The sequence below is a fragment of the Geotrypetes seraphini genome, chromosome 6 (genome assembly GCF_902459505.1).
Source record: "Geotrypetes seraphini chromosome 6, aGeoSer1.1, whole genome shotgun sequence".
Classification (NCBI taxonomy): domain Eukaryota; kingdom Metazoa; phylum Chordata; class Amphibia; order Gymnophiona; family Dermophiidae; genus Geotrypetes; species Geotrypetes seraphini.
The window spans coordinates 255,174,190-255,196,888 of record NC_047089.1 but is presented as its reverse complement, the minus strand read 5'-3'; the positions used below and the strand labels follow the sequence as shown (position 1 = coordinate 255,196,888).

General features: G+C 42.7%; 1 protein-coding gene across 12 annotated transcripts in view; it reads right to left on the bottom strand.

Moving 5' to 3' along the window:
• The window catches only part of DMD (dystrophin), a 2,510,493-nt gene that overhangs the window by 452,750 nt on the left and 2,035,044 nt on the right, over positions 1-22,699 (bottom strand). For all 12 annotated transcript variants that reach the window (XM_033949686.1, XM_033949693.1, XM_033949692.1 and 9 more), the window contains 2 exons: positions 11,245-11,456; positions 1,833-1,987 (listed from right to left, as the gene is read on the bottom strand). In XM_033949686.1, the coding sequence (XP_033805577.1) occupies positions 1,833-1,987; positions 11,245-11,456 (367 nt within the window). The remainder of the gene's footprint in view (positions 1-1,832; positions 1,988-11,244; positions 11,457-22,699) is intronic.

Here is a 22,699-nt window from a genome sequence, read left to right as displayed (position 1 = left end):
GGGGATGGAACTCTTCTCGTATGAGGAAAGACTAAAACGGTTAGGGCTCTTCAGCTTGGAAAAGAGACAGTTGAGGGGAGATAGGATTGAAGTCTACAAAATCCTGAGTGGAGTAGAACGGGCACAAGTGGATCGATTTTTCACTCCGTCAAAAATGACAAAGACTAGGGGGCACTCGATGAAGTTACAGGGAAATACTTTCAAAACCAAGATGAGGACATTTTTTTTCACTCATAGAATAGTTCAGCTCTGGAACGTGTTGCCAGAGGATGTGGTAAGAGCGGATAGCGCAGCTGGTTTTAAGAAAGATTTGGACAAATTCCTGGAGGAAAAATCCATAGTCTGTTATTGAGAAAGACAGGGGGGGGAAGCTGCTGGATTGGTAGCTTGGAATGTTGCTACTCCTTGGGTTTTGGCCACGTATTAGGGACCTAGATTGGCCACCCTGAGAACAGGCTACTGTGCTTAATGGACCATTGGTCTAACCCAATAAGGCTATTATTATCTTCTTATAAGTTTCTTTCTTCTCCTCTCAAGAGCACTTTTCTAAGGCAAATTCTTTTGCACAGTTTTTATAATCCCAAATCATACCTGTATATTTTTCCCCCAATCTAACCTGCCTTTTGAATGCCTCCTAAAATATCGGAGCTAAAATCCACGTCAGTTTAGTTTACAGTTTAATTAAGATTTCTGGACCACTAATCACCGAGAAGCAATCACAGTGGTATACAATTATTTAAAAACAGAGGAGGAAATGAACGTCAATAGAAATAGGCCAAATGTCAATCATGCTAAGGAGGTTGGGAAAAGAATGGGGAAGTGAGGGGCTGAGGGAGGATAGTTGCCTTTGCTGCTTCGAAGAGAGGAGAGAAGGAGAAAGTAGACGTCAGGATTCAGAGCAGAATACAATTCTTGGAGTTGGTGGGTGGTGGCAGAGTTGTATTAAGCAAAAGCCTGATTAAAAAGTGACACGTGGGTATACTTTTCCCTGCAGGTAGAGAAGCGAATGATGACCTGTGGAAATGCTTTTGATTATAACCATATCGCTCTTCAAATAGGCCCACATGTAAATAAGTGATTGAAGAATGAGATGTCTGAAGAAAGGAGCTGGGTGCCTCAAGTACCCTCAGCCTCTTCGGTACACGGGTCCAGTGGCCGATCTCCGAACCTTAAAAACTGCTTCCTCTGACATTGCAAAAGAGCCAACAACTCAGTTTCAGGTGATATACCGGCAATTGCGTGCAGGACGGGTTCACGTAATCATTATGTAAACCTTATCCTAACACTAGATAGCAAGTGAATGTTTTAAGTGTAGGGGGGGTGTCCCCCCTCACAAAATACAAAATTGTTGGGTTGGGTCACCCCCCCCTCCCCCATTCAGTGCACGCATTTGCTTTGCACAAAAAATGTCGGGGTGCAGCTGTTGGCAGGTGATTGTCCTCCACGCATTTAGGTTGGAGACAGTTGTCCACGCTTGGTTTTTAGACTTTTATCCTACAGCCTTATGGAATTTCCGACTGCTTTCAGGGCTGAAGGGCTATGAGTGCTCAGAAACCACAATTACCATGAATCCAAATCAGCAGTAGAAAATGTTGCTTCCGATAAAAGAAAACGTGGCATAAGGGGAACAGGCTTGAGCTGTAGGGTTCACGTCTTCCTAACATAACATCTTGTGATACAACGACCTTGCCGCAACTCGTTCAAGGTAACGTAAGATGGGTAGACGCTGCTTCAATAATCTATGAACTACAAAGATGCTTCAGTCTGTCCAATGGACAGACATTATCATTCTCTACATATCCCGATACTTTAAAGATATTCAGATAGAGTACCTCTTGTTAATCTTTGCCCACGTAGCATTGATGTTTTCTGTCATCAGTTCCACTTTCCGAGTGTCATCGGCCGAGTAGTCTCGCAGGAGTTTGAGAGCCAGGTCGTTCGCCACATCCACGTTGATTTGCCACTGTCGCAGCTCTTTAGCAAATTGCTGAAAGGTGAAAGTAAAAATCTGTTAAAATACAAAAATCCTCATTATGCATCTAGTACAAGCAAAGAGCTCGTGCAAAGTCCTGTAGGTCGTCTGAAAGGAGAGCTAGGCCACCGCAAAAAGCCATGACCACCACCTTTCAGATTTGGAGTGTGGTGCAGTTACTGTATGGAGAAACTGAGGGATAACAGACTTACAGAGCTTACACAGTACCTCAGAGAGGAAAAGGAAGCAACAGCTTGACGCAGAGGCCTTCAGAGGAGAGAGCCAGCAGATGTACAGCTGTGGAGCCCAATTCCAGCTGCTGCTCTCTTTCATACAGAAAAACGTGTTACTCAAAGCAAGAGTAGTGTATAATATCAAAATGAGTTTTATAAATTGATGAGGAGCCAGAATACTATAAAAATTAATTAACGGTTCATAAAGTGCTTAGCACCATCTACTGGAACAATGCAAAATCGACATACAATAACGTCAAGTTGAGGACACCAAAGCTTGATACATTAGACACAGACAGAGGTAAAAAGTACACTGCCCCCTCCGTATTCGCGGGGGTTAGGGGCAGAGCCGGGCTGCGAATATGAAAAAAATGCAAATAATATTTGGGCTGGTTCTGCCTCTAACCCCCGCTTCCCCCCAGCTCTTTTAAACCCTGTAAGCCCCCCCTTAAGCCTTACCTGGTGGTCTAGCGGATTTTCGGGGCAGGAGTGATCTTCCTACGCTCCTGCCCTGTGCAGATCGCTCACAGGAAATGGCTGCCTGGAGCTCCCGTAGTCTCTCGAGCCATTTTCCGTGAGCGATCTGCACGGGGCAGGAGCATAGGAAGATCGCTCCTGCCCCGAAAACCCAAAAGACCACCAGGTTAGGCTTAAGGGAGGCTTACAGGGCTTAAAATAGCCTGAAAAAAGAAAAAAGTATTTTTAGGTTTAAAACCACGAATAAGCAAATCCGTAGATACGGAATTCGCGAATACGGAGGGGGAAGTGTACATATGGAATCATAGATCAAGTTCGAGATTGGCTCTCCTCCTTTCTGTCAAATCGTTCTTCATCCGTTAGATTTAACAATAGTACATCTAAAAGTTTTTCATTAGATTACGGTATCCCACAAGGATCAAAACTATCTCCTCTCCTTTTCAATATATTTCTCTCTCCACTTCTGAACATAATTCAATCTTTAGGTTTTACTGCTTTCGTCTATGCTGATGATATTCAGCTAATCCATCCGTTAGACCCAGAAAGTGAGGTTGATATCACAACCATTAATAATAAACTTGTAACAATAAAAAATTGGTTACTTACAAATAAACTTGCATTAAATATTATTAAAACAAAATCAATGCTCTTTCCTTGGAAAAAAGATATAACATTAAGATATCCAATTTCTATCAATAATATTGATTTAGAACAGGTCACTTCTATAAAAATACTTGGGGTTTTGATAGATGATAAGATCACATTTCATGACTATATTAACATTGTTAAATCATGTTTTTTTAAACTCCGATTGCTTCGCTCTTTAACAAAATTCTTACAACCAGAATCCATCAATATTCTTATTCATTCTCTAATAATGTCCAAAATTGATTACTGCAATTCCCTTCTTATAAACATACCACAAAAAGAAAAAAGAAGGTTGCAACTCATACAAAATACTGCGGTGAAGTTAATTTACAAAGCAAAAAAATATGATCACGTTACCCCTTTACTAATTAAATCCCATTGGCTTCCGATAAGTCATCGCATCACTTTTAAATTATTGCTTTTGGTTTTTAAAGCGTTAAATTTTAAGGAACCTCAATTTATTAACAGATGGCTTATCCCTTATAGTATATCACGTTCACTTCGTTCAACATCGCTTAATCTTCTTGCCGTGCCTTCAATTAAAATGATAGGAACTAGAAGACACGACATGTTTTCAGTTATGGCACCGCATTCTTGGAATCTTTTGCCACAGTACATCAGAGAACTAAATGATTTAACACTGTTTAAAAAAACATTAAAAACTTTTCTTTTTAAAGACGCGTATGGATCTCAGGACTGCTAAAAACTTAGTGATTTTTTAATTACAATTTTAAATTTCTCAAATAGTGTAAATCAACCCTTTTTTTTTTGTGCTTACCCTTTATGTTCTTTCTTCTATTCTATCAAAATTGTAACTATTCCCCATGTTAACCTCACATGTCGTGTAAGTGATCCACAAGTTTATTGTAAAGTTTTGTCTACACTAGTCTGTTTAGTTTGTTATATTTTAACTAATCACAAATTTTTGTTTGATTTGTAACACTAACATTTATCTGTTTTATTTTTATTAATTAATGTTATTATTATTGTACATCGCCTAGTAATCTAAATAGGCGTTTTATCAAGAACGATTAAACTTGAACTTGATATGTATTTTTATGTTTTTTATGTATGCAACCACTAAGATTTTTTGCAGTATAGAAATTTTTAAATAAATAAATAAACTGTCATTTTACCAGTAAAGTTCATATTCCTACAGTATGATCCTTATTCAATGCCAAAATCCTTTGTCTTGCTCTCGTTGTATGACATCTTCGGTCCAGAGCAAGACAAAACTTTCAGGAAGTCTATCACCCCTCCATTGACATCACACATCTGAAGGGTGTAACAGGACCTCACCACAATCTCACTCGGAGGCATGAGAGCAGAGCGAGCCAATGAATTGGGTACAACATGCCAAGGCAGGGATGGGCAACCTGCAGACCACCATCAAGGGGAGATATGATTGAAGTCTACAAAATCATGAATGGTGTAGAATGGATACATATGGATCGATTTTTTTTACTCCATGGAAAATTTCAAAGACTAGGGGACAGCCGATGAAGTTACAGGGAGATATTTTTTAAACCAATAGGAGGAAATATATTTTCACTCAGAGAATAGTTGAGCTCTGGAATGCGTTGCCAGAGGATGTGGTAAGAGTGGTTAACGTAGCTGGTTTTAAGAAAGTTTTGGACAAGTTCCTGGAGGAAAAGCCCATAGTCTGCTATTGAGACAGATATGAGGGAAGCCACTGCTTGCCCTGGGATTGGTAGCATGGAATGTTGCTACTAGTTGGGGGGATACTGGGGATACTGGGCTAGATGGACCACTGGTCTGACCCAGTAAGGCTATTCTGATATCCGGGAAACCCGGACATGTCCTCTTCTAGACTTTCCAAAACCCGGGTTTTGGAAAGCCCCGACCTCTGGTCGCATGGGGAGGACCTCTGAGCATGCATGTCACACGCCATCTGCGCATGCTCGGAGGCTCTCCAGACGTGGCCCGGATGTCGAAGAAGAAAGACGAAGCTTTGTTGGGGGCGGGTTGCTCTTCTCTCTGCCCTTCTACCCAAACTTGGGACAGGAAGGGGGAAGCGGATAGAGGGACGAGCCAAATGCTTGACGGACAAGGCATTTCTCAGGAGGCGGAACAAGGCGGAACTGGTGGCAGAATAGGGCAGAGCCAAGTGTCTGGGTTTCTAGAGCAGCCTGTGATGTCATGGGAAGAATGCACCGAAAGCGTCATTGACCAGAGTTTTAGGGCTCCTTTTACAAAGGTGCCTTAGGGCCCTAATGCAGGGAATAGTGCATGCTATATTGCCATGCGCTAGACCTTTGCTGGCGTTAGTTCTGGAAGCGTAGGGCGAGTTAGCGTGCACTAAAAACGCTAGCACTTCTTAATAAAAGGAGCCCTTAATGATGTACATTCTGTATTCAAGTTTCAATTTGATCTAGCGCCTATCAGTCTTCTAATAAAAATAGTTACAGCCCCTCATATTTGAAACTCGCTCCCGATTAATATAAGAGAAGAAAAATTACTTAGGGGTCCTTTTATCAAGATGTGGTAGGGTTTAACGCACGTAATACTGCCTGCCGTGCTAGCCGCCAACGCCTGCGTTAGTTTTTTTAGCCGGCTGTGGGGGTGAGTGCGTGATGAAATGGCCGACGCGCTAACCCCGCTAGCACGGCTTGATGAAAGGACCCCTTAGTAAGTTGAAAAGTCTTCTAAAAAGCTGCCTTTTTAACCTTTTCCTATCGTGTGTCCCGGCTGACGGGACATTCCAAAAATGACATAGACAGTGGATAAACAGTCTGTATGGACTAATAAAGAGCCAGGAACACTAAATATTTGAATTTACATTATGTTTACAATAGCCGTAAATGATAACGGTGAATAATACAAACCTTTGCTAAAATAATTACGATTGGAACCAGCATAACGTAAAATTTATTACGATAGGAAAAGGTTAAGAACGCTTTTAACTGAATCAGTTCAATTCTGTTTTATTAGGATATTTTACAGTGGAGTAGTAGTGCTGGTAAGCGAAACTTAAGTGGGTAACCTTCCCCGACCTCTTCTTTTATGACCTATCCCTTTTTATTTGTTTACGAATTGTATTTAATCCTTTAATTTTTTTTCACTCCCTTTGTTAAAATAGTTCCAATTGTCTTGTTTTGTTTGTTTTTTTAACCTAATTTTTAACTAAATGTAAATCGCATTGGATTTGGATTTTACGATCAAATCAAATATTTCAATAAACTTGAAACTTGAAATAGGGTAATATACATTAAAATATACAGGACCTACTGGAACGATAGGATTAAGGTAAAGAATTAGATTATAAAATAGGAAAGAGAGACATATAGGGGAAATACAAAAGGAAGGGGGATCCCATCTGATAACGTTTCATAAGGCGAGTGCATCTTTCTAAAGAAACGTTTTTAGTTTTCCTTTGAACCGATCTAGCATGGGGGGGGAATGAGTTCCAAAGGTAATTTCTGGAGTTTTTGGTTATATTTTTACTTATTTATCACAGAAGGGTCTGTGGAGCTCGGTGCATAAAGGTTGCCCTCTCCTTACATAGCGTATGCTTAGAGAAAGAGATTTATGAACGGATGTTGTCTATGCTTTTCAAATAGAAACTTAAAACGTACAGAAGAGTTCCCACAGGTTCCCTGTTAAAAGTGTCTCTCCCTCAGCACATAGGTTTAGACAGGGAGAAGTAGGGAGTGGTCAGTTCTTGAAGTTTAGGTGGACAAATAAAACCCAAGAGTGCCAGGGCCAGTGTATTTCGATATTACATTATGTATCGCTATGTGCTCATGTATTGGCACCTGCCGTATCCCGTGTTGCTTGTTACGTTCTTTTTGTCAATAACCCTTTTTTGTTTCAATAAAAATATTTTGAAATCCAAAAGAAATCTAGAATATCGATTTTCTCACTTGCAAGTAAGAATCTCTGGAATTCAATTCCAGGTATAATGAGATTAGGCAAAGATCAATATGTCTTTTAAGAAAATGATAAAAACGCCTTTCTTTAACTTTGTGGTTATTATTTGTCTTAGATTTAAAGAATTCAGTAGTGAGGAAATTTGTGGGAAAAACGTATTTGTTTACTGTATTTGACAATATTTGCTTGTGCTTGAAATTGTGGATTGAAATGTTTTGTACATCGCTTTGATTTAAGCGATTCATACATTTTTAAAATACATAACTACACATACGTTGCTTCAATGATTTCACCAATTTATTAGTAAAAGGTGTAAAGAGGAATGAGCTCAGTGTCAAGCAGAATACCGTAAGGACCGGCCGATGGAGTAAGGGATTCCCGATCAACCTACCATAGGTCTAAGGAACTCCGCTGATTCTCGTCTTCACTTTGCAGATTTTGACAAATTAATGGCGCACAGTTCATTTCTGATTTTACTTTCAGGCCTCATTTCTCTCCCTTCACCTCTGGAATAAGCAGAAAGCATTCAAAGTGCTTCATTACCTTCCCTGCATTAGGACATTTTGCACAGGCTTCTCCGTGTTATATTTGTGTCATCTCCTGAATGTGCGGACTTCATTAAAAGGCTTAGAGAATTAAGGGTGTGCATTCAGCGTGCTGCTTAGGTATATTTTCAATTTTCTTTAATTAGGAGACACCAGCTAAGTTATTAGTGCTTAAGTCTAAGTAATTAAAGGCCTTAATTAAAAAATGACTATGAAAATGAGGCTGGGGAATTCTCTCTAAGCACTGGCTAAATGAACGAAGGGAAGGATGCACAGAAAAGAATCCAAAATCCCGCTCATGTACATGGCTAACAGTGGATAAATTCATGGCACAGTGCTTGCATTAAAAAACCCCATTTATTTATTCAGCTCAGAAAAGCTAAATCCTATACTTCCTTGTGCTTCCATTCCTATTTGACAGAGATCTATAACATTTACATTGCATCGGAGGAGAATTTGAAGGATAGGTGGTTAATTTAATGGAGAAGATGAAAACCTGCTTGAGATCCAAAGAAGAGCGACCAAGATGGTAAAGGGATGAAACTCCTCTCGTATGAGGAAAGACTAAAACTGCATCATTGATCACCTTGACGGGCACAATCTGATGAGGACCAGCCAGCACGGCTTCAGCAAAGGAAGTCCTTAAATGTTGGTCTTTGTAAAAATGTAAAAATTAAATCAATGGGTCGTATTTTAATGTTCATCGCCTTGAAACTTGGTTTAGGCGATTAATCAAATTTTTAATAAAACTTGAAACTTGATGAACTTGCTGCACTTCTTCGAGGGAGTAAACAGGCAGATAGACAAGGGCGACTCGGTCGACACTGTATATCTGGATTTTCAGAAGGCATTCGACAAGGTCCCGCATGAACGACTACTTCGAAAAATTGCGACCATGGAATCGAGGGTGAAATACTCATGTGGATTAAAAACTGGTTGGCAGATAGGAAACAGAGAGCGGCGGTAAATGGACAATACTCGGACTGGAAAAGTGTCATGAGTGGAGTGCCACAGGGTTCAGTGCTTGGACCCGTGCTCTTCAACATATTTATAAATAACCTGGAAATTGGTACGATGAGCGAGGTAATTAAATTTGTAGACGATACAAAGTTATCAAGAGTAGTGAAGACACAGAAGGATTGCGAAGACCTACAAAGAGACATAAATACAATCGAGGAATGGGCCATGAAAGGGCAAATGAGGTTCAACATGGATAAGTGCAAGGTGATGCATGTCGGTAACCAAAATCGTATGCACAAATACAGGCTGTAAAGTGCTATACTCGGAGAGAGCCCCTAGGAAAGAGACTTGGGAGTACTTGTAGACAAGTCATTGAAACCGTCCATGCAATGTGCGGCCTTGGCAAAAAGGGCAAACAGAATGCTAGGAATGATTATGAAGGGGATCACAAACAGATCAGAGAAGGTTATCATGCCGCTGAACCAGGCCATGGTACACCTTCACCTGGAATACTGCGTACAGCACTGTTCGCCGTACATGAAGAAGGACACAGTACTACTCGAAAGGATCAAGAGAAGAGTGACTAAAATGGTTAAGGGGCTGGAGGAGTTGCTGTACAGTGAAAGATTAGAGAAACTGGGCCTCTTCGCCCTTGAAAAGAGGAGACTGAGAGGGGACATGATCGAAACATTCAAGATAATGAAGGGAATAGACTTAGTAGATAAAGACAGGTTGTTCACCCTCTCCAAGGTAGAGAGAACGAGATGGCACTGTCTAAAGTTAAAAGGGGATAGATTCCGTACAAATGTAAGGAAGTTCATCGTCACCCAGAGAGTGGTAGAAAACTGGAACGCTCTTCCAGAGGCTGTTATAGGGGAAAACACCCTCCAGGGATGCAAGACAAAGTTAGACAAGGTCCTGCTGAACCAGAACGTACGCAGGTAGGGCTGGTCTCGGTTAGGGTGCTGGTCTTTGACCTAGGGGCCACTGTGTGAGCGGACTGCTGGGCACGATGAACCACTGGTCTTACCCAGCAGCGGCAATTCTAATGTTCTTATGGTTAGGGCTCTTTAGCCTATTTGAATCTTAGAGTTTAGCCATAGGGATTGATAAGTGGATTTCTTTACTGGAACATCTGTTAATTTAGTAATAAATTTTAAAGTTTTCCAAATATCCGATAAAATACTATTGTCCTTAACATATCTAGGTAACTTATTACTCAACACATGAGACAGTCGTAATGGGGACATCAATTGCCACTCTAAATATAACCAATCAGGGTGATATTCCATGAGGTCGGAGAGGATCCAGTACATACCCTGACGCAGTATATAGGTCTGATGATACCTTTTTTTAAACCAGCTACATTACCCATTCTCACCACATCCAGAGCTTAACTATTCTCTGAGTGAAAAAATATTTCCTCCTCTTGGTTTTAAAAGTATTTCCCTGTAACTTCATCGAGTGTCCTCTAGTCTTTGTAATTTTTGATGGAGTGAAAAATCGATCCACTTGTACCCGTTCTACTCCACTCAGGATTTTTTAGACTTCAATCCTATCTCCCCTTAGCCGTCTTTTTTCCAAGCTGAATAGACCAACCTCTTGTCTTTCCTCATACGAGATGAGTTCCATCCGCTTCATCATCTTGATCACTCTTCTTTGAACCTTTTTTTAGTGCCGCTATATCTTTTTTTGAGATAAGGAGACCAGAACTGAACGCAGTATTCAAGGTGAGGTCGCACCATTGAGCGATACAGAGGCTTCGTCTTCTTAACCGGCCCTTTTCTAATCATTCTCAGCATCCTGTTTGCCTGCTTGGCCGCCACCACTCATTGGGCAGAAGGCTTCAGTGTATGATGACCCCCAGATCCTTTTCTTGAGCGCTGACCACCAAGATGGTCCCTGGCATCCGATAACTCTGCTATGGTAAGCATGCCTCAGTGTTTAGCGTTCCTTAGACTGGAGCCCCTAATGTTTGCTGTCCGTTAACGCAGCAGGCGCTATGTTTTGAGGCCCACATTCACAGTTAATGCGCCTTAACATCTTAATAGATAGGGGTCTATGCGCCTTATTTTCCACAGAAAAAAGCAGGTACTTTGACCCCCATGGCAAGTCCTATAGAGAAAGTGGCCTGCAGGAAAATGGTCCCATATCAATTTCTCACTATTGTAATCTATGTATTTCTATTAAATAACTTTAACTCACCACAGCCACCTAGTTTGATCCAAAGCAGAATTTATAATATCACTGGGCTACCTAATGCCACTGTTACTTCAAGCCTGGAGCCATTAACACAGATATTGGAAGTATTATTGAGTTATTCTTCCATTACCTCCAGTATGTTGCAGGACACAACCGGGTTCTCTATTTTAAAAACAAATTTCGTAATTACAGTATATCTTGTACTGATATGAGTGCCTAAGGCACTGTTCCCCTATTTTGCTTTTTGAAGAAAGAAAAAAAAGTGAAATGACTTCTTTAGAGATCTTAGATATAAATTCTCTTGCCTATTACTAACCTTGAGTTCAGCGTTTTGCTTTTTGAGCGCTTCCACAGTGTATGAAATCTCCTTCCACGATTGCAGCCTGCCCTTGGCTTGCTCCAGAACCTGTTCGGCTTCTTGTCTGGCCTCCAGCCACTGGGTGGAGTCCTTCAGCATATCATGCAGTTGTTCTCTTCGGCCATAGAGGTGACCTTGGACCTCATCCCATTGGTTCTGTAATTTTTCAACTGTGAAGTGGAGATGCGCAGAAAATAAAATCAGAATATACGTTTATATTAGTCAAACTCATTCTTAATGAAGAGCACCATCCCTTAGGGGTGTAGTTATCAACGTGGGCTATTTTACTTAACCCCAGTTATTAGTAACTAGGTCTCAATACATAAGATGTAATCTGTGCTCAAAAAACATGAACTAGTGGTAAAATAACACATCTTAACAGTAGCTCGTTCCTTAGTATGAAGAGTTTCAGTCTCTGCCCAGCGGTTTGTCCGGGTTTTGAAAGCCACTGAGCTCGGGGCGTGTCTGGAGGACATCTGCTCATGTGCACATATGATGCACATCTGGTAACTAGGGTTACCAGATTAAAAAAACAAAAAAAAGAGGATGAATGATCCCGTCCTGTTCTGCCCCCATTCTGCCCCCAGCCCTGCCCCCATACAAACCTCGTCTCTTTGGGGCCGTGTTCGGAGAGCATCTGCACAAGTGCTGATGTGACGCGATGACATCACACACATGCACATATGCATGTTATGTCATCGCATCGTATGTGCACATGAGCAGATGTCCTCCAGACACGGCCCCGAGCTCAGTGGCTTTCAAAACCCGGACAAACTGCTGGGCAGTGCTCTTAAATGAAGACATGTCTGGGTAAATCCGGACATCTAGTAACCCTACTGGGAACCAGAGCTGAGATTGTGATGTCATAAGGCCTCATTCCACCAATAAGAGTCAGCCTCATCAGTGATGTCACAATGGCTTGATTGTCCTAGACCTGGATCACTTTTATTATATAGAGAAGTGATTTCCATATCTAGAGACATTTCTTTTCTCTTTAATTAAGGGGAGAAGTTATCAAAGCGGGCTTTTGTTAAGACATGTTATTTTACTGTTAATTCCAGTCATTAGTAATTAGGTCTCATTGTATAAAACGAGATCCGTGGTCAAAAAACCCATCTTGATGGCAGTCTATGTTCACAACGTCCTCTCTTCGTGCGAAGAGTTTGTGTCTCTGGTAACCAGAGCTGAGATTGTGATGTCATAAGGCCTCATTCCACCCAATAAGAGTCAGCCTCATCAGTGATGTCACAATGGCTTGATTGTCCTAGACCTGGATCACTTTTATTATATAGAGAAGTGATTTCCATATCTAGAGACATTTCTTTTCTCTTTAATTAAGGGGAGAAGTTATCAAAGCGGGCTTTTGTTAAGACATGTTATTTTACTGTTATTTCCAGTCATTAGTAATTAGGTCTCATTGTATAAAACGAGATCCGTGGTCAAAAAACCCATCTTGATGGCAGTCTATGTTCACAACGTCCTCTCTTCGTGCGAAGAGTTTGTGTCTCTGGTAACCAGAGCTGAGATTGTGATGTCATAAGGCCTCATTCCACCCAATAAGAGCCAACCTTATCAGTGATGTCACAATGGCTTGATTGTCCTAGACCTGGATCACTTTTATTATATAGAGAAGTGATTTCCATATCTAGAGACATTTCTTTTCTCTTTAATTAAGGGGAGAAGTTATGAACGCGGGCTTTTGTTAAGACATGTTATTTTGCTGTTAATTCCAGTCATTAGTAATTAGATCTCATTGTATAAAACGGGATCTGTGGTCAAAAAACCCATCTTGATGGCAGCCTATGTTGAGAATTTCCCCCCTTAGTGTGAAGTTTGTGTCTCTGGTAACCAGAGCTGAGATTGTGATGTCATAAGGCCTCATTCCACCAATAAGAGTCAGCCTCATCAGTGATGTCACAATGGCTTGATTGTCCTAGACCTGGATCACTTTTATTATATAGAGAAGTGATTTCCATATCTAGAGACATTTCTTTTCACAATAATTCAGAGAAAAAGTTATTAACATAGGCTACTGTTAACATATTATTATACTGTTAATCCCAGTTTATAGTAAATAGTTCTCAGTACATTAAACCGGTACCGATATTAAGTAAAGTAACACATCTAACTAAATTCTCTTAATCTCTAGTCAAATTCAATGCAAAGCACCAAGTAAGCTGTAAGCGATATCTCTGCTGGACTAATTTTACACTGCTCAGATCAATGCAAAGCAATTACAATCATTCTCAGCACAAACTAGAAGAAATAAATGTAAGGAATGGCCCATGTCCACGGTTCTCTCTAAGCTGGGCGGGGGTCCTCCAACTATTGCTGCCAGTTGGGGGGGGGGGGCGTTTTAATATTGTGTCTTGCCCCCTGGGGAAATGGGGGGGGGGGGGTTTTAATATTGTGTCTTGCCCCCTGGGGAAATGGATGGGGGGGGCGTTTTAATATTGTGTCTTGCCCCCTGGGGAAATGGGGGGGGCATTTTAATATTGTGTCTTGCCCCCTGGGGAAATGGGGGGGGCGTTTTAATATTGTGTCTTGCCCCCTGGGGAAATGGGGGGGGGGCGTTTTAATATTGTGTCTTGCCCCCTGGGGAAATGGGGGGGGCGTTTTAATATTGTGTCTTGCCCCCTGGGGAAATGGGGGGGGCGTTTTAATATTGTGTCTTGCCCCCTGGGGAAATGGGGGGGGGATTAGGTGACTTGCCCAGGGTCACAAGGAGCAGTGTGGCTTTGAACTCACAATTTCAGGTTGCTGAGGCTATAGCTTTGACCACCACACATGTGGAATATAAGAGGATTTTGGTATGAATTCTCATCCTGCAAACTCTTCAGCTGGGTTTTCCCTGAAGAAACATTGAGATTTATTCAAGTCAAAGGAAAGTTCATATCTTGGAATAAAAGGGTTAAACGGTCCAAAAACAAGGGTCTAAGGAGGGATCTGCAAGGTGCAATCACTGTCCTTGGCCTCGGCTCAGGAAAGTCTCTGAGCTAAGCACAGGGCAAAAGTGATGGACAAGACAGAGTTTCTACAACGTCCCCAGAACAGACACGTTCTTGAGATTTACCGCCCTCTGGATGTGCGCTTATCATAATTAGGCCAGATGTCACATTTCAAATCCATCTGGAGCCGGACAAGGGAACTCTAAAGCCATGGCTAGGATTATAGCTTTATTATGAATATTAACAGGGGACAATGAATTATGTTCGTGCACACACAAACTCTGAATAATCTTCCAGTAAGTCCCGTTTTGTATCCCTGGTATCAAAGGCATTACTGGAGCCTCTGCTCAGGGCTGTGATTTAATAGTTTTGAGGCTGGTTACAAATCTTTACACATGTCCTGACAGACTGCAAGCTGCAACCGTTTAGATAGATTTTCACTTTCTGCATGTTGCACTGCTTTCAGCTGTGCATAGATGAAATTATCAGAAGCAATTAAGGAAAGATTTATAAGCTATAACCAGTTTTACCTCATGCAAAGTTGTCAGTTCTTTAATAAGACATGAACTATTTTTTCTGCGGTTCTCCACGTACCTACAAATCCAAAATGTGGCCCTGCAAAGGGTTTGAGTTTGAGACCGCTGGGCATGGAGAGTTGGTTGTACTTAGCAGGAAGGAAGTGAAGCTGGATAGCGGCTCAGCTTAATAAAAATAATAATTTATTGATAACCTGTTATATCTTAACAGTTCAGAGCGGTTTACAATAAAGAGAATCTGCCAGACGCAGATGAAAAACAAATGGCATGGTTGGGTTTCTTTGGCCATAATTGTCATACAAAAGAGATTTCACAGGTTCCTGAACGTTTGGGTAAGCCAAGGTTTTGTCCAGGAATCTTTGTACATTACATCCTTTTAGCGTAGGAAAAGAGAATAGAGAAATTCTCTGTGTGGGTCGAAGGTTTGTAGAGAATACAAAGCAGTTGACAAGATAAATGGGAACAAGCTCTGCCAGTGTTTTGTAGCACAAACATGCAAGTTTGGCAGCCAGTGTAATTTCCTGTAACATGGGGTAACGTGATCGGATTTTTTCAACCCAAATATCTTCAGTATTTTGAATGATTCTCAATCTCCTGATAGTCTTTTTGAATGATCCTAAATAAATGATGTTACAGTAGTCCAATGTGCTCAGTACCAAAGATTGCACCAACAATCTGAAGGATGAGAAATCAAAATAAGGTTTTAATGTACATTATTTCCAAAGAGTATAGTAACATTTTTAAATCAAGATGTCAGTATGGGTTTTGAAAGTTAAAGATTGGTCCAATGTGATGCCTAGAATTTTTATTGTGGGACTGATAATATAGTTCATTCCGTTTAACAGAAGAGAAAATTCCATGATTTTGTTGGATGGACTTGTTGTTGAGTCTTACGTCGGTCCCCGGCAAGATGGTTGAAGCACTGATCAAGGATAGCATAGTCCAGCACTTGGACGCACACGACTTGATGAAACCCAGTCAACATGGATTCAGGAAAGGGAAATCGTGTTTGACGAATTTACTCCAATTTTTTGAGACCGTGAACGAGCAAATTGATAGTGGGAAGCCTGTGGACATAATATACTTGGACTTCCAGAAAGCGTTCGACAAAGTTCCACACGAAAGACTTCTTAGGAAACTACAAAGCCATGGTATAGAGGGAGATATACAAAGATGGATAGGCAAATGGCTGGAAAACCGAAAGCAGAGAGTGGGCATAAATGGGAAGTTCTCCGACTGGGAGAAAGTGACTAGTGGTGTACCCCAGGGCTCGGTACTTGGGCCGATCCTTTTTAATATTTATATCAATGACCTGGAGGAAGGAACATCCAGTGAGATCATCAAGTTTGCAGACGATACAAAACTATGCCGGGCGATCAGATCGCAGGAGGATAGAAAGAAACTCCAGAGCGACTTGTGTCGGTTAGAAACATGGGCGGAGAAATGGCAGATGAAGTTCAATGTGGAGAAATGCAAGGTAATGCATTTAGGCAATAAGAATAAGGAATACGAGTATACAATGTCAGGTGCAACTCTGGGGAAGAGTGAACAAGAAAAGGACCTGGGTGTACTGATAGATAGGACCCTGAAGCCGTCGGCACAATGCGCGGCAGCGGCAAAGAAGGCAAATAGAATGTTGGGCATGATAAAGAAAGGAATCTCGAGTAGATCGGAGAAAGTTATAATGCCGCTTTATAGGGCAATGGTCAGACCACACTTGGAATACTGCGTCCAACATTGGTCTCCCTACCTAAAGAAGGATATAAAACTGCTGGAGAGGGTGCAGAGACAAGCAACAAAACTGGTGAAGGGTATGGAGAGACTGAAATATGAGGATAGACTTATAACACTAGGATTGTTCTCCCTTGAGAAAAGGAGACTGCGTGGGGATATGATCGAGACCTTCAAAATACTGAAAGGAATCGACAAAATAGAGCAGAGAAGATTATTTACACTGTCCAATTTGACACGGACTAGAGGACATGTAATGAAGCTAAGGGGGGGCAAGTTCAGGACTAATATCAGGAAGTTCTGCTTCACTCAGAGAGTAGTTGACACCTGGAATGCCCTCCCAGAGGAGATTATTGCGGAATCGACTGTCCTAGGCTTCAAGAGCAAACTAGATGCATATCTCCTTAAGAGAGGCATATAAAGATATGGTGGACTATAAATTACGCCAGGTGTACACCTGGCAGGGCCTCCGCGTGTGCGGATCGCCAGACTTGATGGACCGAAGGTCTGATCCGGAGATGGCAGTTCTTATGTTCTTATGTTCTTATGTTCAGGGGATGGTGCAGAAGGAGAAGGATGGCACTGGACGGAGGGCAGAGGTTGCTGTGCAGACCGAGACCGCCCCCCTAAACCACGCCACAGTTTCTACGCAGACAGAGGAGATGGAGCAGCTGAACAAGGACATCCTACTGGAACTATGGAGTCTCAGGGAGGAGGTGCAGCGCTTGAGGACTATCAGGGAGGATGAGGTCTTCATCGACGAAGCCATCAAGGAGGTTTCCCATTTGGCAGAGCTGACCCATGACAGATCCATCCTCAAGACACCCAGGTCTCCAATTATAAATTCCATGATCGGGGTGCAAGAAATGATAGGAGATACCGGTCCCTGGCAGCTGGTAACCTCCTCCACGGGAAAACGTAAACCCCCCCCCCCCCTTTTCTCACTTCCTTTTTCTTCTTTTTGTCCCAAACAGGGCAGCTCTACTTCTTCACCACAACTCAATCTGAACAACAGATACCACGTCTTGCAGGATATTACTACCGAGGAGGTAGCGGAAGAAGCTCGGGAAGACACCCAGCGCACAACTTTGACTCCAAACCACGCTGATCATCCCCCCCGGAAGGAGCGCAGAGTGGTAGTCATCGGGGACTCCATGCTGCGAGGAACCGAGGGTCCAATTTGTAGACCAGATTTGCAGTCGAGGGAGGTCTGCTGTCTCCCTGGAGCCAGGATTCGTGACGTCACCACCTCTCTCGATAAAATACTAAAACCTACTGACCACTTCCCTATGCTTCTTATCCATATAGGTACAAACGACACTGCAAGGAACACCTTAGAGAACATACCCGATGACTTCAGAGCCCTGGGTAGGAAGCTGAAGCAGACGGGTGCACAGGTGGTCTTCTCATCCATCCTCCCAGTTAGAGACAGAGGAAGAGCCAGGGAAGAACGCATCCAACGTACCAACGAGTGGCTTCGCAACTGGTGCATTGAGATGAACTTTGGATTCCTGGACCATGGAAAGGCACTCCAGGGACTGCAGGGACCGGACGGACTTCACTTGACCAAAAGAGGTAAAAACGTACTTGGACACCGTCTAGCCCGCCTACTTCGCAGGGCTTTAAACTAGGTAAGTTGGGGGAGGGTATCCACTCACATTCCACAGCAGTAAGGAATCATCCAGTGGAGGCGAGACACAACCGCCCTTTTGAGCCCAAGGTAAGCACCCATAGCAAGCATGACAGCCCTAACAAACACAAGGGATGGAGGGCCATGTATGTCAAATGCACACAGTTTAGGCAATAAAATTCTGCAATTGGAAACCGAGATAGTGAATGCCAACTTAGATGTGGTGGCAATATCCGAGACCTGGTTCACGGACTCTCATGGGTGGGATATGGCTATACCGGGTTACAGTTTACTTCGTCGAGACAGAGAGGGCAGGTTAGGCGGAGGGGTAGCGCTATACATTAAAGAAGGAATCAAAACCACCAGAATCACGGAAGTCAAGTACTCCGGGGAATCCCTCTGGGTGAATCTGGCCAGAGGGAGAGAAAAATGCCTGTATCTTGGTGTGGTATATAGACCTCCGAGACAACCGGAAGACAAGGACACGGAACTAATCGAAGACATAGAAAATATCGCGCTAAGGGGGGACGTTGTACTAATGGGAGACTTCAATATGCCGGATGTAGACTGGAGCACACCTTCAGCAACAACCAGCGGAAGCAAGAGGCTATTAGCCTCCATAAGAGGAGCACGCCTCAATCAAATGGTAATGGAGCCCACTAGGGCCCAAACGATCCTTGACCTAGTACTCACCAATGGAGAAAGCGTCTCAGAAATCTTCGTGGGAGATAAGCTAGCCTCCAGCGATCACAACATGATATGGTTCCATCTGAGGAAAGGTTTCCATAGATCAAACACTAAAACAAAGGTACTCAACTTCCGAGGAACAGACTTTGCACGTATGGGAGTTTTCGTCCATCAGGCACTCCAGGACCAAACGGAGACAGAGAATGTGGAGGATATGTGGTCATCCCTGAAATCTGTCATACACGAGGCAACCTGCCGTTACATAAAATCATCACATAAACAGCGAAGAAAGGACAAACCCCAGTGGTTCACCGCAGAGATCTCACGTCTCGTTAAGGAGAAGAAAAACGCATTTGCTTCCTTCAAACGCACCGGGAAAAAGCGAAGATCAACTGCTACACAGGATCAAGTCCACAGAGGTCAAAACGGCAGTCAGGGAGGCCAAACTTCGAGTGGAAGAAACTCTAGCAAACAACATTAAGAAAGGGGACAAATCCTTCTTCCGGTATATCAGTGACAGGAAAAAAAACACAGACGGGATAGTACGCCTGAAAAAAACAGACGGGAATTACGCAGAATCAGATCCCGAAAAAGCAGAAATACTAAATAAATACTTCAGCTCGGTCTTCACCTGCGAGGCGCCAGGGTCCGGCCCTCAATTGAAACCACAGTCAAACACAAAAGACCCGTTTCGGAATTTTAAATTCACACCCAGCGAGGTTTACTTTGAGCTAACAAAACTCAAGGTGGACAAAGCCATGGGACCGGACAATATGCACCCCAGAGTGCTTAGGGAGTTAGGTGATGTCCTGGCAGAACCGTTAGCCGTACTATTCAATCTCTCACTGAGTACAGGGACAGTCCCCTTGGACTGGAAAACAGCTAACGTCGTTCCTCTACACAAAAAGGGTTGCAAGACAGAGGCTGCAAATTACAGACCGGTGAGTCTGACATCAATAGTATGCAAAATCATGGAAACACTGATCAAACGCCAGTTGGACACGGTCTTGAACGAAGGGAATCTACGGGACCCCAATCAACATGGATTCACCAAGGGTAGGTCCTGCCAATCAAACCTCATCAGCTTCTTTGACTGGGTAACAAAAAGACTGGACGAAGGAGATTCACTGGACATAGTGTACCTGGACTTCAGTAAAGCTTTTGACAGCGTCCCACACCGCAGACTGTTAAACAAGATGAAATCAATGGGGTTAGGAGAGACTCTGACGGCATGGGTCAGAGATTGGCTGAGTGGCAGACGTCAGAGGGTGATGGTTAACGGTACTTTCTCTGGGACATCGGAGGTGACCAGCGGGGTGCCTCAGGGCTCGGTCTTGGGTCCGCTCCTCTTCAACATATTCATAGGAGATCTGACTCAAGGGCTTCAAGGTAAAGTAACATTATTCGCCGACGACGCCAAACTATGTAATATGGTAAGCGAGGGCAATTTACAAGATAGTATGGCGCAGGACCTGCGCACATTGGAATGCTGGTCCTCAACCTGGCAGCTGGGCTTCAATGCTGGAAAATGTAAGGTCATGCACCTAGGTAACAGAAACCCGTGCAGAACTTATACCTTGAACGGGGAGACCTTGACCAGGACTTCAGCGGAACGAGATTTGGGAGTAATCATTAGTGCAGACATGAAATCTGCCAATCAGGTGGAGAAGGCTTCCTCAAGGGCAAGGCAGATGCTGGGTTGCATCCGTAGAAGTTTTGTCAGCAGAAAGCCTGCTGTCATTATGCCATTGTACAGGGCCATGGTGAGACCTCATCTGGAATACTGCGTGCATTTCTGGAAGCCACACTACCGCAAAGACGTGCAGAGGGTCGAGTCGGTCCAAAGAATGGCCACCAGAATGGTCTCAGGGCTTAAAGGTCTCCCGTACGAAGCAAGACTAGGCAATTTGCAGCTCTACACTCTAGAGGAGCGCAGGGAGAGGGGAGACATGATTGAGACGTTTAAATACGTCACCGGACGTATAGAAGTGGAAGATAACATCTTCCTTCTTAGAGGCCCCTCAACCACAAGAGGGCACCCGCTCAAACTCAGGGGCGGAAAATTTCACGGCGACACCAGGAAGTATTTCTTCACGGAGCGAGTGATTGATCGGTGGAACGGGCTTCCAGTGCAGGTGATCGAGGCCAGCAGTGTGCCAGATTTTAAGAATAAATGGGACGCCCATGTGGGATCCCTAAGAGGGTCAGGGCAAAACACTAGCTAATCTTAAGGGGAGGGTCTATAGTGGGCAGACTTGATGGGCCTTGGCCCTTTTCTGCCGTCATCTTTCTATGTTTCTATGTTTCTATTTGATTTTTTCAGAATTCAATTTAAGTTTGAAATCTTTAGCCCACTTTTCAATGAAATTGACTATAAATGTTATATAATCCTTTGTTTCTAATGAGAGTGTGATAAAAGGAACAACGATTGTGATTTCGTCAGCGTAAATGTATATTTGTAAGTTCAGTTTAGATCTCTTCCCAGAGAGGCCGTATAAGGGTTAAAGTGGGAAGGAGACAGTGGTGATCCCTGTGGAACACCATAGCCGTTAGTCCACTTTTTGGAATATACTTCCTCACTAAAAACTTGATATGTGCAGTTTTTTAAGAAGCTCATGAACCAATTCAGAACCTGACCAGAAATTCCTATGGTGTCTAAGCATTCAAGTAAGATGTCATGATCAACCAAATCGACGCATGCCTAGATCGAATTGTAAAATCAGTGAATTTTTTCCTACGGTGAATAATTGGAAAATATAGTCTACCTTAGAAGCTAAGACAGTTTCAGTGCTGTAATTCGATCGAAAGCCTGATTGAGATTCATGTAAGATATCAAATTTTTCCATGTACTCCATCAAAACAGCTTTCACCAGGCCCTCCATAAGTTTAGTGAAGAATGGAATATTAACTATAGGTCTGTAATTGTTTATTGCCAAGATGGATTCCTTATAAGAATAATGATAATATGACCTAGTTCTTCTGGAAAGTTTCCATTACACATTAGATGAGAAATCCATTCAAAGAGTTTAACCTTGAAGGAGATAGGGGCCATTTTCAAGATAGCTGGAGAGCAGTTATCTAACCTACAATGAGAGTGTGAGAAATAATTGCTAATTGGGGATATCGAAATGGTTCCAATTCATATTAGCTGGTATTACTTTGTCCGGCAGTAGGGTATTTATAGGAGTCTGGTTGCTAGAAGGTCCTTGAAAAGGTAGCCTTAAATTGTGAGTTTTGGTCCTAAAATAAGAGGCTAAGTTCTCTGATGTAGTCATGTTGATGAAAGATGAGCGTTTCAGATGGTCGATATCAAATAGTGTATTTACTAGTCTAAAGACTGTGGACGGTCCAATTTTATTAGAGTAGAAAGTTTGACATTTATCTTTAATTAATTTTTTGTATTCTTTGATCTCCAATTAGCTCTTTCTTGGTTTTGTTCCAGAGTGTCTCTAAGCATCGTGCTGCGCTTATACTCGCTCGAGGAGCGCAGAGAAAGGGGGGACATGATAGAAACTTTCAAGTACATAACGGGCCGCATCGAGGAGGAGGAGGAAATTTTCACTCTTACGGGTCCCACGGTGACTAGAGGACATCCGCTAAAACTTAGGGGAGGTAGATTTCATGGGGACACCAGGAAATACTTCTTTACCGAGAGGGTGATTGATAGATGGAATGGTCTTCCACTTCAGGTAGTCGAGGCTAGTAGCACGCTCGACTTCAAGAAACGATGGGACAAACATGTGGGGTCGCTACAGAGGTATGATAGGGGATAGTTTCTCGAGGGTAGAAGGGATCATGATTGGGCAGACTTGTTGGGCCGTCGGCCCTTTTCTGCCGTCACATTCTATGTTTCTATGTTTCACTTCAGTGTAGTTAACTTT